At 45.2% G+C, this 15,291-nt stretch overlaps 1 protein-coding gene across 2 annotated transcripts; it reads left to right on the forward strand.

Moving 5' to 3' along the window:
* Positions 1-1,158: 1,158 nt before the first annotated feature.
* Positions 1,159-6,817, forward strand: LOC121048705 (putative nuclease HARBI1). Of its 2 annotated transcripts, none has more exons than XM_042293874.1 (4): positions 1,159-1,713; positions 2,415-2,834; positions 3,725-3,964; positions 5,964-6,817. In XM_042293874.1, exons 1-3 carry the CDS (start codon positions 1,328-1,330, stop codon positions 3,960-3,962), a joined length of 1,044 nt encoding a protein of 347 aa, XP_042149808.1. In that variant the 5' UTR covers positions 1,159-1,327; the 3' UTR covers positions 3,963-3,964; positions 5,964-6,817. The 2 variants fall into 2 exon arrangements, with proteins under 2 accessions (XP_042149808.1, XP_042149807.1); XM_042293873.1 differs by having other exon boundaries at positions 1,182-1,713; positions 5,905-6,817.
* Positions 6,818-15,291: the final 8,474 nt, after the last annotated feature.

The following is a 15,291-nucleotide window of genomic DNA, read 5'->3' on the forward strand; positions in this document are numbered from 1 at the left end:
AAAACAGAATCAACAAAGATAAGGTGTCACTCGTGTACAACAAGCTAAAAATCAACCATGAGTGGTATGTTTGGAATGAAGCAGAGAATAAACTTGCTAAATGTGGTCACGGTTCACACTTCACGACCAGATGAGCAAGATGCCAGTACTAGCGCGTGACAACTTGACAACAACATAACCGAAGAACTGAAGCCTATGAATCTTAACGCCCGAAGTACTGTGAATAAAATTGGAAAACTAGAACATGTACTATATTCTAATGACCCTCATCTGTTGATAATAACCGAAACATGGCTTCATCCCGAAATAGATAGTTCCGATATAGTACCACCTTCATATTGAGTTACACGGAAGGACCGGGAATCAAGGAGAGTGGCATGGCAAAATTAATCAAGAAAGAAATTAAATATACAGTTTTCGATTAACTTCCAGATACAGAGTCCGGGTGGTGCAAGTTAACTTTCGGTTCGACTGAGGTTTTGATAGTGTGAGGGCCGCGAGGTCCTACCACCTTATTTAATGTGGGGACATAGAACGAGACAACGGTACGACGTGTCTACCTGTGATGGCGGCTTCAGAGCATTCTCTTGCACGAGCTCTCCGAGGTGCGTGCGCGTGCTACGCCTCGAGCCACCTCTTTTATTTTGATGAGAAGAATGGATGTGTGGGTGGCGTTGCACCCTACATAGGCTTTGTTGTAGGATGGCGTTGACCCATGTCGTGGTTGTCTCGTCTTGTCAAATGAATACCAGGGCCGGTTTTCTCGAAGCGATGGTAAACCCATTTTAGTAAACCACGGTACCTAGGAAGGAAAAAGTACCTAGGTACTGTAATAAACGGCTGGATATAAAACCACAATAATTATTTTTGATTGGGCAGTAAGATGCGTCATCTATCGGTGAAACAAACCAGTCATTTTGTTTATTCTCTCTTTCCGCTGCTTGTTATCGCTCTAGTATGGTATTTTAAGTCAAAATATAGTAATGTTGTACTTGAAGACCAATTTATTTGCTTCAGATGCTATGAAGAAATTTTAGCTACCATGGTAGAGTTTGTCGACGAATATTTGAAAACGTAAGAAACATTTCCTTCAATATGTTTCGCCATAAACAACGCATAACTTTCCCGTGTGCCTTCCAGTCTGGCAACGCCGCTGCTGTAGTCTCGTTTTTGTTCCCTGCGACGCACGTTTCTACGATTCCTGCTGATCTCAACTGTTTGCCCTCTCTTCCGTTTGCCCAACCGATCCACCGATTAGCCCACCGACCGACTGCGGACTTACTAACAACTGATTTGCGGACCTATTTGTACTTTGATAACGGAAACGATGTCGAACGGGACGAGGCGTCGACGTCGACGAGACCGCGCGTACGCGCAGTACGCTGTCGTCATGCTGGGACGACAACGTGTGTTCCGGGACCGCCTCGATCCGCTGGAAGAATTCGACGAGGATGCGCTGCAGCAACGATTCCGGTTTGGTCGCGCGGGAATTATGTTTCTCGCGGAGACGCTGCGCCCGGACTTGGAGCGGTCGACGCGTCGCAGCTGCGCCTTGTCCGCAGAGCAGCAGGTGATCGTCGCTCTGCAATTCTACGCCACAGGCAACTTCCTCATCACTGCAGGCGACTACGTCCACGTGCAAGTCTCTAGTGCTTCACGGTCCGTGAGGCAGGTCACCGTAGCTTTGGCACGTCGAGCAAGGGACTTCATACGGTAAGACTTCATACGGTAAAGAGTTCCTGAGCGTTCCGAATCAAAAAAAAAAAAAAAAAAAAAGTCGGATTTTTGTTGAGTTTGTTTATGAGTAAAGCTATACGCACTCCGTCGTGCACCTCGGCCGGAAAGGGCTATACGCGCAACGCGAAACTGCCCTCCAGAGAAGAGGGAAAGAAGGAGCTACCCTCTTATCAGGATCCTCCTTTGTGCCTCCCGGGTTTGCACAGGCGTTGCTATTCTTCTGCCAGATGATTAGAGAAGATTAACCTGTCACTCAACATTCTTACAAAGGCAGTTTCCCTCTCCTCCTTTTACTTGGTGTTCAAAAGTATGCGATGTGACGTCAGTGCAGGGAGCCTATAACACGAATGGTTACTACGTGTTTTATAAGCGGTAACATAGCATAGGGTTAAAAAAAAGAAAAGATGGCATAGCATAGGGGCATACACCGTGCATAGGGGGGTAAGGTGTCTGCTTCATACATAAGTGGACACGGGTTCGATCCGCGGTGTGGGCCCACTTTTTTTTTTCTCGAACATTTTGTTTTGTCGAGGCATTTGGCGATATTTACGACATTTCTTTTTTACGATGAACACTGAAGCAGAAAAAAAAATGAATGTTGTCTGCTAAACTTTGCATAAATGTGCATGCTAGGGTATTGTGCTGTAAATTAACTTGTGAATGTATTGGCAATGCAGGTGGCCTGACGTCGCAGAGAGTGCTGCCTTGCAGGAGCAGTTCTTTGACGTAGCCGGGTTCCCTTGTGTCGTGGGTGCTGTTGATGGCACCCACATTCGAATCCAGGGACCGCGCGTGCACGAGGAGGTGTACGTGAACCGCCACCTGTACCATTCCATCAACGTACAGGTGGTAGTTGACGCGTCCTGCCGCATACGCAATGTGGTTGCGAGATGGCCAGGAAGCACGCACGACTCCCGGATTTTCACCGAGAGCACACTATCAGTCAAGCTGGCCGATGGCATCTACGATGGCCTATTGCTCGGCGACAGCGGCTACACCTGCCAGCCGTGGCTGATGACGCCATTCCTGTCGCCATCATCAGCAGCAGAAGTGAGGTACAACACGGCACACACCACGACAAGGAGTATTGTTGAAAGGTAAGACAAAGTCACGCATCGTGGTGGGTTACTGGGCTGCTATATTGAAAAGAATGCCACTAGACAACGTAACATTTTGTTGTCATAGCACAGAAGACACTGTTAATTGTAACGCCCCTACATGCAGTTTTGTGTTCTCTAGACCCAGCAGAAAACAGTAATTGCACGGAACCTAAAGAGAGAAGAAAGAAAATACTATCCCAAGAATATATATTTATTTATTGTACTTTCCAGTGCCCCTATACAGCCGGAGGGCCTGCATAAGGGTGCAACATAGACACATATATGCAGTTTTGCATAAAAAGCAGACATGCAAAACGCATGCATCGTATCAAAAAACAAAAACGTGAAATATTCTCCAACATATTTTTTGGAGAACATATCACATTGTTTCTTTCGTTAGGGGCAGGATTTGTTACATACGTGTGAAAGGCAATATTTTGGTTCAACCTGGATTCAGAAGAGCAAAAAGATACAAATGCAAAGCCGTGTTTTTTTTTCCGGCCCCACCTTTACAGAAATTACACGCCTACTTGCCATACATTCTAAAATACTCCACACTGCTGGGACTCGCCGTAAAAATGTGACAAATTGCACCGGGCTCGGGTTGCTATAGGGAAGTCGTTGACAGACATCTTCGGACTGCTAATGTTAACGACTGTTTGTATGAAACTGTGTTTCGCTTACACTCAGCTATGAGGAACATTTGTCGAGGGAAGTTTAATATGGTCTACATGTAAACATACTGTTATATATCTTGGCAATGATAAGAAATGATTGCCGGGTTTTCGGTAGGCTACAGCATTCAGAAAGCATGAAATAGTCTCAGCCCTAATATATTATTGTAATTTAAATAAATAATACTCATCCTGTCCATATGATGCACGCAGGACAATAGGCCAGCTGAAGCGCAGGTTCCACTGCCTGCACGCCGAGCTGCGCATGGAGCCAAGCAGATGCTGCGACATCATCGTGGCATGCTGCGTGCTCCACAATCTCGCCAAGAGATACCCCTGTGCGATGCCAGGGACTGCCATCCCGCCTGAGGTTCCTGTGGAGCCCATGGCAGCCGACCGTGGAGAAAGCAACGAGGCCCGGCGTGCCCTTGTCGACCAGTTCTTCTGTTGAGCGTAAGTATGTGGGTATGTGGTCTTTTCAATTCAAACTGGTTTTCTTGAATGCGAGAAACATACAGAGATATTGTCCTCTCTGTGTGTTTACCAGGCTCCGTAAATGGATAACCATAATAACAAGTTGAATGTGGCACGCGATTTCATATAATAAATTTTCTTGAATGCTTCGTGGCATCTTTTGGCTGTGGTTTTACCAGCAGCTGATATAAGGGGCTGGACCAACCCCAACATATTCCTTGGAGAACATAGATATTTTAAATCTTTATTAAGCACTCTTCATGTATGGTTTCAATACGAGGGTAAACAGGCTTTGGGGAATTCACTCGTTGCAAAAGAATGGAAGTGTTGGCAGATATTAGAGCAAGCAGATTTGTGCTGCGACTGCTATCCTTGCAAAAAGCGTCGCTTGGAGACGATGCAGCGCCCGTCCTATGCCGCTCAGGCGTCCACCCTCATATTGAAGACGTCTGTACCCTTTCCTGATTCTGAACATTATAGCAGAAAGAGTGCCTCAAGCATTGCAAACCATATTGTCTCGCAAACCCTCTTCATTGCAGCATGTTTTTTGTTGGTTGCAACAATGACATGCACTTAAGATGTAATGTGGCGGTGCCCAAACAAGGTAACTCTTCTGAACAGCATTGCAGGCACGGATCAGAATCATTCTCGCCTCATCCAGTTTCGCTTGCAGCGTACCTCATTGTAAAAGGTTAGAGTTGGTCAAGCAGCATAATTGCAACTGCGTTTAACAGTGAAATTGCTGCATGACCCATGGAACCACATACGCAAAAGTCCTGCAATATATTGCTGTTGCGTGCCTCGGTCAACAGTGCGTGCGGCTTTTGTGCGAAAAGCTTCGGCCCACTTCTGTGTGTTGGTCATCGTGCTTGTCTTCGTACTACAGGCTACGCGAACATAAATGTCCTCAGTGCGAGTAATTAGAGGGGTGAGCGAAATAATAGCCTGAAAAATAATACCATTTAATTTTATTGCGCCTCTGTCCTATAAGTTTGTACCATTATTACCATATTTAAAAGTATTCTACAGGTGAGAGGAGTCAACCTGTATGCGTCACAGTAGTGGCCTGATTATAACAGCCACTAATGGGTCATGTACATAAGAGGAATAATTCTGTCATTGGTTATTTCACTTAGTAAAAGAGTAAAGGGTGTATAAAATCGCTGTCGAACAATGTTGAATTATGGTAATGCCTGTTTACTTCGGGAAGTGAACAAAGAGAGTACAGAGTTCCTGAACGGTGTAAATTCCGCGACACACTCTCCTCGAACAAATCAGGCACACCGAGTGGTCACACCAGTAACCATGCATTTAAACACATAATCACTGTTTGCGCCGTGCAGGCACTTCCTAGGTTATTTGCTTACTTGCTGTTTTGTTTTGTGCAGGGTCGAATTGTTAAGCTTCTTTCCTTAGTGCCCAACAATGATGTTTTTGACGTGTCGACAGGCTTCAGCTGGTTAGATTGTCGCTGGTGTCGGATACCAATGTGGTACTCTGGAATACTGAGGAGGTGATAAAAATATTTAATTATTGGTTAAAATTACTTGCACCATCTTACTGGCTGTCGCATAGGGTCGAGTGTTTTTCTCCAGGGACGACTACCCCATAACATACTGAGGTTTTCACAAATCCTTGCATTTCAAAATGTACTTTATTATTTCACATCCGCCCTTGCTTCGTCAATCTAAAAAAAAAAAAAAAAAAAATAGTAGAACTTAATGCCCCCCCCCCCCCCCCCCCTTGGTCTGTTCTGATTACTCCTTTCCCAATTGTTTTTTCAAAAGCTCAATTTGAAGTTCAGCCTGCAAGGTTTGTAGCCTTAGCATTTCAGTGTAATACTGTTTAGCAGCATCTGCTGCAGCGATTTGCGCATTGGAGGCATCTATTGCTCTTTTTGTTGCCTCCCTATCCAACAGGAGGTTCTCCGCCTCCATCCGCTGCTGGTCCTCAGCTTGCTGCTGATATCTCTGCGCAGCTTCCCGGCACCAACGTCTCGTCTGCAAGACACGGGGAGCTGCTGCCCACTCTTCTGCTGCTGCCACCCTTTGGCCGCTTCCTGACGCCCGAGGCTGCGGCGCTGCCGTTTGCCTCAAGCTATCGCTGTGACAAATGGATATGCAGGAAGTCATTTGCTGTAGTTATTAGAAGTGTGCAGGCAACCTACGTATAACATATTTACAGTTACAGACACTGTATAACATACAGTGTCTGTAACCCCGACATGTTGCTTGAATTTTGCCACAGTGTACTTAACTGTAGAATAGAAACTCTCTGACGCTTCAAGCATCTCCGAGTGGGCCACACACATAATGCTCATAATATCCCGAGAAATCGCCCACCCAAAACTGAGAGCACATTAGGTAAAAATAAGGGGTAGGCTAACATTCGGTGTTCACAAGGTAGCTCAACTTGAGCCATTGAAAAATAGAAAGTCCTGCTACAAATCAGGATGGGCTATCTGTTGGGGATGAATCGTCTCTCGGGATATTACGGTAATATTCCTTGTACCGGTTGCAACTTTCAGTATTTCATTACCTTTAGCTTTCTTATAAATTTCTTAACCTTGCCGTTTATTTCACCTAAGGATGTTGTGAAACCAAACATTCAAGTCTCGTTGTTCACGAAATCCACGATGCTACAAGAAAGTCTTCGCTTGGCTATGTATACAGTCAATCTCGCTATGGCTTTCGACCCTCCTGTTAAACCGATAACTGATGCCATCAACGCTACCTCTTTCCTTTTTGCGTTCTGCACTAGTTCGTCACAGCATAAACAATGAGTTTGTTCACTCATGCGTAACAACAGGGGTGCACCTCTATTTTTTTTTTTCAAAAGGAAGCATATTGTCTTACATGTTGCATCTGTTTGTTAAGCGGTTAGAACTAAATATCACCACCTTGCACTCCTTCAACCATCAAAAAGTGTACTACAACTCTTCTTTGTTCGGATATCTGGCTTTGGTACATCGGTAGTTCTGTTGTCTGGTTGTTAGCTATGTTAGTAATGAGCAGATTTTGCTGCTTATCCTTCTGTGTGTGTTTTTTTGCAGGTTGTTTGTAGAGCAATTATGCAGCCGTATGAGTAAAATGAAGAGAAATTCATGATTACATGCTTGTCATAAGTGACCCAAAGGCAGTGCAGTATGTCCGCTAGCCTGGGCTCCCTATCCCTAACCTGCATCACGCAGTAGTGATACATGAAAGTGCGCTGATTTCCAATTAGATATTGTGTGTATGGCACTATGACAATTTTTACAATCTCCCTGTTCTCACACCAGTTTCTTACGGTCCCACCATTAATAACAGAGCTGTTCTGCATGCCCGGCACCCAGTGCTGTTGACTTGTCATACAGACTGATGTAAGAGTAATCCACTCACTCTTCCGTGTCACCCTCAATGACATCGAGCCCACACAGGTTCGGCGAGTCGACGCCGATCACGTCGAGAACTGCCTGAATTAGGGGCGTCAGTTCATGGGGGTTCGGGCCGGCACCTACCAAATGAATGCACATAATTTTCATTCCGTAGTCACCCGGGCCCCAGAGGCATTGCAGAGTGGAGGGGGATCAATAACCAACTACCAAGCTAGAATATAAACAGCAGAAATCCAACGGCATTATGAAGCATCAAATGAAAGCATAGTAATTTATACTGTGTGGCAGAAATGTAACTTCTTAACATTGCAGTGGAGTGATCTCGCAGCAGTGACCTTCCAACATGCTCATCGCTGCGTGCAATTGTGCTGCAGTAAACTTTGTACATAGTGCTTTCTGTGTGCCTTGAGGATGCAGTAGTGTAGGGTATTCAGCGACGTGTTCGATGAACAACTATGCCCCAAGTTTTAGGACTGTTTTCTTAAAAACAACAGAAAGGCACAGTTTAGGTGGTGTGCTTTCAACATTTTGATCTCCTCTGTCTCAGGTCTACCACACTTTCTGCTGTTTCATGTAAAGGAAATTTCAATAAATTGTTTTGAGATGTTGCCTCTTGATTTTATTACTGTTTTCGAACAGGGACAGGAATGTAGTGGAAAGTTACACGCCAACACTCACTTTTATATCTGTCATCAGTCATGCCATAAAAAAATTAAATGTTAACACGGCATCATAATCCATGGCAGAAAAGGTTCTGTTTATTTTTTGTGTACCTGCCCTGCCCCCCCCCCCCCCCCCCCACTCATCTTTAAAGCGAACAATTGAAAACTAGTTTGTTTTTCGAAATATGCAAAATTCCTCCGACTCACCTGTGCGCCCTTCATGCTTCTTGTAGGCGCTGTAGACCTTTCTGCATTTTTTCAGGAGGTTTTGCCACGCCTCCTTCAGCTGCTTTGCGGTCCTCTGAGCTCCCTGCTCATTCATTGCATCGGCAATGTCGAGCCACGCCTGCTGTCTCGTGTGTGCAGTTACTGCAGGACCGAATTTCCCCATAATTTGTTCCCTTCTTGCCCCAACTTCCCGAATTAACTTCAATCTCTCGTCTAATGTCATAATTTTTTGCCTCTGTTCGCAAGCACTCGATACTGACGCTTGGTTCATTTTCAACCGACGTTTGCGGACAGGACACTATCGTCTGCTACCTTGGTTTCTCTACCCGCACACCTGCGTTTTGCTATATATCGCAATAAGACGAAAGATAATCCTAATATCACTTTTAAAAACGAAAAAAAAGCGAAAGGATGATCTCGTCCACTTTCTTTGTGGTAAGTGTTTGTTTATTTCTCGTTTCTGGGACTTCTGCAGATGACATCGGCAAGGTTGATTCGTATACCGCGCTTGTACTATCTTTTCCATTGGTGGATGCATCGACCGACCGTCGCGGTCAGAACCAGACGCAGCGGCACTGCTTCAGCGTAAAGCTAAGGTTCTCGTCACCGTTGAATTGCTGGCCACCGGGGATATGTAGAAACCTCGATGCTGTCGGCATACTGTCGGCGCACTGCGAACAAAAAAAAAAAAAAAAAAAACGGTACAATGTCCCAGCTGTTTACTCGGAACGAAGACTTTATCGAAGATAACCCCCTTTATCCGCAAAGTAATCGCTGCTCGCGAGTTGGCGTGCATAGTGTAACAAATTAAACCTGTTCGTATACCAACGCTTGTTCGCAAAACATTTTTTACTCACCATAAAAACACTTGCAAGGCTGATGTACCGTCATATGTCCTGGGTCCCGGACTGGTGAAGAGTGATGCGTTCGCGGAATGATGCCGTCGGTTAGCTTAGTTGTCCCTCTGAACTACCGCTTTGCTTGACGTGCTAATAGGTTGATGGTGCGTCATTAATATAACAGCCGGATCGAAATGAATGTTCGGCAGAACCAAGCAGAACTATTAGCCCTCATTAAGCGACGTCGCGGCCATTTTGCTTGTAGGTACTGCTTCTCCCTCGGCGCCCCTGCTCGCCCAGTCACGTGACCTAAAATTCCCCGTTCTAGGGACAATAGTTAACTTTAAACCACGGTTTGCGTTCGAGAAAACGGGCCCAGGAGTTTGGTGTGGGAGCAGCGATAAATAGGGAGATGCGGCTACAATACTGCTCTACTTTGATCGTGCTGTCGTTGGTGACTGCCTTGTATTCCGTGGAAGAACACCCCATGCTGCAGCCGTGTTGACTGATGACGCCGAGGCCTTCTTGTAAGGTGCCTTATTGTTCACCAGGACATGCCAGTGGTGCACCAGAATGTGATGTCGGCTGTGTATATGGCGTGTTGTAAATGTGCGATGATTTTGAGTTCAGTGGGTAAGTCTTTCGTGACCAGGTTGAAAAAGGTGGGTGAGATAAGGGAACCTTGTGGTGTTCCTCTGCCCATAGGATATGGTGGAGATGGTTAACCATCTGAGCACAAAATGGTCATTGTGCGGTTCGTTAGAATGTTCTTGATGTCGTTGAACATTTGAACGCCATGTTGTGTGTCTTCTAAGTTGCTGAGAATGACTTTATGTGCCACGTTATCGAAAGCTTTCGTATATCTACTCCCAAAATGGTACGAAGTGGCGTTATGCTATGCTGAGCGTATCGTAATACACCGCGTGATGCCTTACCCCGAAAAATAGCCGACCTCAAGTTTTGGCATGATTTGCTTTCTTTTTCAGATACACCGAAAGATAGCCCACTCCCAGAAACTGCAAGGCCCTGGCCAACGGTGACCGCGGCAAAAACGGTGTTACTTACCCACGGCGGGGGATAAGCGAAAATGTCTAAATGGGAGGGACAGTCGTCTTTGGCTTATCGCCCCTTCTTGTGATCAGAAGTTTTGAGGGTAACAAAATAAAAAACTAGCATGTTTTCAACTTTTTTTTATGACACACCGGAAGTTAGCTTACACCTTATTTTCATTCGATTTTCTCTCGATTTTAGGTGGGCTGTCTCTCGGAAAATTAAGATAGATGTCTTCTTGGGAGCATTTTGTGGCGTCTTGTGTGTTTACGTGTTTGCGAAAATCCACCGTTGTGGGGGCCACGGGCGTCACGTCACGTGCTGTATTAGTTTCAGGTCGAGAAGGCTGTCTAATCAACCTAACATGTAGCTCATTTGTGTTTTCGTTGACTTTTTTCGCTCTGCTAGTGTATTTTCGAAAGCATTCGTTGTCCACCATCAAACTTCATGTAATTAATTGGGGAAGGAGTGCTCTGCCAAAATTATAACTACTGTCGTCACGCGTTCGGTGTGGCCAGTTGAGCTGTGTGGTTCGAAGAAGCGATGATGACCAAATTTAAAAAGAACTATATCACATCGCAAAAAAAAAAGAGTTGATTTTATAGTTTGGGTGAATAGTTGAGCCGTGTCTAATAATAATGTATTAAACAAATTTTGAAGCAAATCAGCGATCATCCAAAATTTCGTTACAGTGCGGTCAACGCTAAGGGCCAAGGGGCCCATCAAGCAGCACCAAACGCGAGGCCATGACGTTCTCTGTCTTTCTGCGCCCACTGATCTGCCAGCTTACTCAATCAAAGCAAAAAATGCTCCGCGACGTCGTGCTTTTTCTTTTTTAATGCTTTTTTTTTTTTTCAGGCTTTGGCAGCGCTTCGACCTAAGGTGTCCTAGAGTACTTGCCGGGTATCTTTACGGAAACCTTCGGTCCTCGCTAAAAGAGGAGATACGTCAAAGATTTTTGGTTGGCCGTCCCAGACTCAGCTCCTCTCGTCTTCAATTTTCCTTTCTTTTTCTACGTCAATGACGGTTATTTGTTCCGTTGTCGTCAGGTGGATAAATGTTAGTGAGGAGGAGTTTTCAAATAGTGTGCGCTGACATCTGGAGTCTCGAGTGAAAGATGACGAAAGAGCGCGACAGAATACGAAGGAAGGAAACTAATGTTGTCAACTGTAGAACAACAGACGCCATGGTAAGCGCGAATATTGAAAGCTATCAAGCAAAGTACTCAGTGACAACTTAACCTTGTAATCTAAATGTTTAGATATTTCTAACGCAAATAAAGAGGTAATGCTGTTGTTGTACTTCATTAACTTCCCTTCTGATATCATTTCGTAATCGCAGCAAGACCTCGAAATCTCGGGAATGTGGTGGTTGCGCGTTTAGTTTTCCCTGGGTGCGTCCAACCGCAGATAACCATCACACCCATAGAGCGAAGCTGCCTATCTGCTTTAGTTTAGGGTTGTCGCGGTGCCATACACCCATAGAGTAAAGTAGTAAACGCAAAGAGTGGACACTCCCTATAGGCACCAGAGATAGGCCCCAGTGGTCGAGATAGTGAAAAGCACGAAGGACACGTAGCAATCGGCAGAGACGCTAATTTAGTTTCGGTTTTTGATTAATGTTAGTTTCGGACCCTATTTTCAGCACTTGCTTAATTTCGCTTGCGAGCTTTCTTTTTTTTAGACATTTATCCGTTTACTTTCTGTTATTTTGAAGGCACCCTTTAAGACTGATGACGGCCTTTTAAGGTTTAGCGCAGTCGCATTTCTTTTTGTTTTTTTGGTAGAACGCTGTTTTTCTACGAACACGCTCTATTTACCAAAAATGAGTACAAGGGCTGTTATTTCCAACAATTGTTTTTCTTTTCCAATAAAAAACACAGTTTCAGTTCTAAAGAAGAATTTATTCAACTTTCACAACACGAATGCATGAGTGTTTATGTGCCTTGTTGGGAGAAGGTGTGTACACCAACCCAGGAAATAACGACCACAGCAAGAAGGGATGTAAAAGAAGTTCTGTTGTTGGCAAAATCGTGTTCAGGCAAACACGCAGCATGATGTGTAACGACAAATATCGGCATCAGGAGCAGGAGAAAGCTTGCGCATTCTTACTCGATAGTTAAAGGGTGTGGTGGTGGTGGGCAGAATGTTTTTTTGTCAAGGCACATAAGACCATTAGGACGCGGGACGCCGGCGTCCGGTGTTTAGCTCTCACGTTCTACCGCGTTCGACGAGTACACCGGAGACATAGGCAGCGAGCTATTGTGTTCTCATCTCCCTCAGTTGCTCAGCACATAATGGAGTTTTTTAAACACCACGATCGAGCTTCTCTGCCGTTTAACGGACAGCGTTCAGCCGCGTTTTCCCTACGCGTCGGCCCTGCGCCGCCTGCGTCTCTTTCTGCAAACGGCGCAACGAGCACGACTCGCGTCGATGCCAAGCACGGCAGAACGCTGGGCGGTCGTGGGCGGTATCAGTAGTGCCCGATAGTCGTCTGCGAAACCTATAAAGTAATCAAACGTGCTCTGTGCTATATCTCTAATGCCCGTACCTTCAAAAATCCTTTCACTCTGCGTTCTAGTCACTAGGCAAGTGCGCGCACATAATACGTGCAAACAGCGATACGGGAGCGAGATATTTCTCTTCGTGGCGACCCAAGAAAACAACAAATAAAACAACTTTAGGGCTGAAAAAGAACCCCCCCCCCCCCCCGCCCCCCTCGGGGTCAAGAGAGCAGTGGGAAAGGGAGAAATGGGGAGGATGGCGAGGTAGATTTTCTTACCCTGCGCCTGCGGTAAACCTTTGTACAGGGTGGTTCAAGGAGGCGCATGCGCCCGGGCTCTTTAAATTGACCGCAAAATTCGGTTTCTCAACCTATAGCGCTACGACTTTGTGCAGCGTTGCCAACAGATGTTTTTTTTTTTTTGTAAAATTAGCAAAGAGCGAATTTACTTGAGGAAAACGTAAACAAGGAAAAAGGCTTAGCTCCTATGGAAACGCAGCGGCGCCACCGGTCTTCAAACAGCACGGCACCGTTTCGCGCGGGAGACAAGAAATGGCGCACCGGCGTCTTTAGCAGACAAGGAACTGCAGTTCCTTGTAGGAGAAGCGCTAAAGTAGACTCACTCACCCTCACACTCACACTCACACTCACTCCATAAAAACGGTCACTCACGTCGCGCTGACGTTCAACTCAAATTGTATTTTCGTCTTCTTTCGTTTTGCTTTTACCCGTATTAAATTTGTCTTCTCACTTCGCTCTCTTCTGTACAAAACAATTAGCAATGTCTATCGCACATTACCTACGAGAATCAAGATATAACAATTCTTTTTCCGTCAGCGTTATGGATAGACAACTAACACAGGTGTCACTTCTTTTTATGATGTTGGCGGCCTCTATTATCTCACGTGTTAACTGATGATGGTTCTTTCCGATTATGGTGCTATTTTTGAAGTCCGCGGCGCACCCACAGTCACGGCAGTGAATGCCCAAAAGTCCTGAGTTTGCTAATTGGGTGTTGTTGTTGTGTTCCCTTAATCTGTCGTTAATACATCTTCCAGTTTCTCCTATTTACTGTTTGCCGCATGAGAGGGCGAAGGAATAAATCACTCCTTCTGAGCAAGGTATGTATGGGGTTCTATGCTGGTTTGTGCAGACGGTATTAGTTTTTGGTATGGCGTTAACTTTTTTACATAGGCCTGATAGTTTGATGGGGGCGGAAAAGACTACATCGATATTTGCGCGATTCCCAATCTTCTTCAGGTTACGAGAAACGTTATGAATGTACGGGATGACTACCGGTCTCTGGTTACTGAATCTTTCGCATGGCTTGCGGGATGTGATTTGACCTTTTTTAATCTGTTTAATCCCGCTTTTAGTATCCTAGATACTTGTCCTGTGAAGCTTGTTAGGCCTGAATGCGGGCAGGACTTGAAAATAGAGTTTTTGAAGCACTGATTAACTATGCCTCTCTTTACCAATTTAGAATGCACCGAATTATAATTGAGGAGTGGTTTTTTCCCTCTTGGCTCATACGACCAACAGACATGACGGGGCTGAAAAGAGAATCTTAGGTCCAGAAATCTTAAGGATCCTAGCTCTGGAAGCTCGTGAGTAATCGCCAAAGGGTTTAAGCATGTTTTAAGCTTTCGCAAGCCAGCGAAAGATTAAGTAACCAGAGACCGGTAGTCATCCCCTAGATTCATAACATTTCTCATTACCTGAAGAAGATTGGGAATCGCGCAAATATCGATGTAGTCTTTTCCGCCTCCATCAAACTATCAGGCCTATGTAAAAAAGTTAACGCCATACCAAAAACTAATACCGTCTGCACAAAACAGCATAGAACCCCTACATACCTTGCTCAGAAGGAGTGATTTATTCCTTCGCCCTCTCATGTGGCAAACAGTACATACGACAAACTGGAAGATGTATTAACGACAGATTAAGGGAACACAACAGCAACACCCGATTAGCAAACTCAGGACTTTTGGGCATTCACTGCCGTGACTGTAGGTGCGCCGCAGACTTCAAGAATAGCACCATAATCCGAAAGAACCATCATCAGTTAACACGTGAGGTAATAGAGGCCGCCAACATCATAAAAAGGAGTGACACCTGTGTTAGTAGTCCATCCATAACGCTGACGGAAAAATAATTGTTATATCTTGATTCTCGTAGGTAATGTGCGATAGACATTGCTAATAGTTTTGTACAGAAGAGAACGAAGTGAGAAGACAAATTTAACACGGGTAAAAAAAAAAAAAACGAAAGAAGACGAAAATACAATTTGAGTTGAAAGTCAGCGCGACGTGAGTGACCGTTTTTCTGGTGTGAGTGTGAGTGTGATGGTGAGTGAGTCTACTTTAGCGCTTCTCCTACAATGAATATCCAACTCGCCCAAGCATTCATTCTAAGAATGCAGTTCCTTGTTGTTACCGCGCCTGATGTTGTTTCTGCAACTGTCGCCGCCTGCGGTACGCGCGCCGCTTTTGAGTCGAAAAGATCGTCTGCTAAAGACGCCGGCTCTCGGCGCCGTGTGCGCAATCGTTGGCGGCGTTCGTTGCGCCATCTCTTGTCTCCCTTGCGAAACGGCGCCGTGTTGTTTGAAGACCGGTGGCGTCGCTGCATTTCCATAGAAGCTAAGCCTTT

This window comes from Ixodes scapularis, unplaced genomic scaffold (genome assembly GCF_016920785.2).
Source record: "Ixodes scapularis isolate PalLabHiFi unplaced genomic scaffold, ASM1692078v2 PGA_scaffold5__190_contigs__length_132052651, whole genome shotgun sequence".
In the NCBI taxonomy this organism is placed as follows: Eukaryota; Metazoa; Arthropoda; class Arachnida; order Ixodida; family Ixodidae; genus Ixodes; species Ixodes scapularis.

What these genes read in the sequence shown, in the direction of transcription:
- LOC121048705 (XM_042293874.1), top strand. Translation starts at nt 1,328, where the DNA reads ATGTCGAACGGGACGAGGCGTCGACGTCGACGAGACCGCGCGTACGCG. An exon ending in CGAGCAAGGGACTTCATACG is followed by an intron (nt 1,714 to 2,414) that starts GTAAGACTTCAT and finishes TTGGCAATGCAG; the next exon opens with GTGGCCTGACGTCGCAGAGA. An exon ending in ACAAGGAGTATTGTTGAAAG is followed by an intron (nt 2,835 to 3,724) that starts GTAAGACAAAGT and finishes TGATGCACGCAG; the next exon opens with GACAATAGGCCAGCTGAAGC.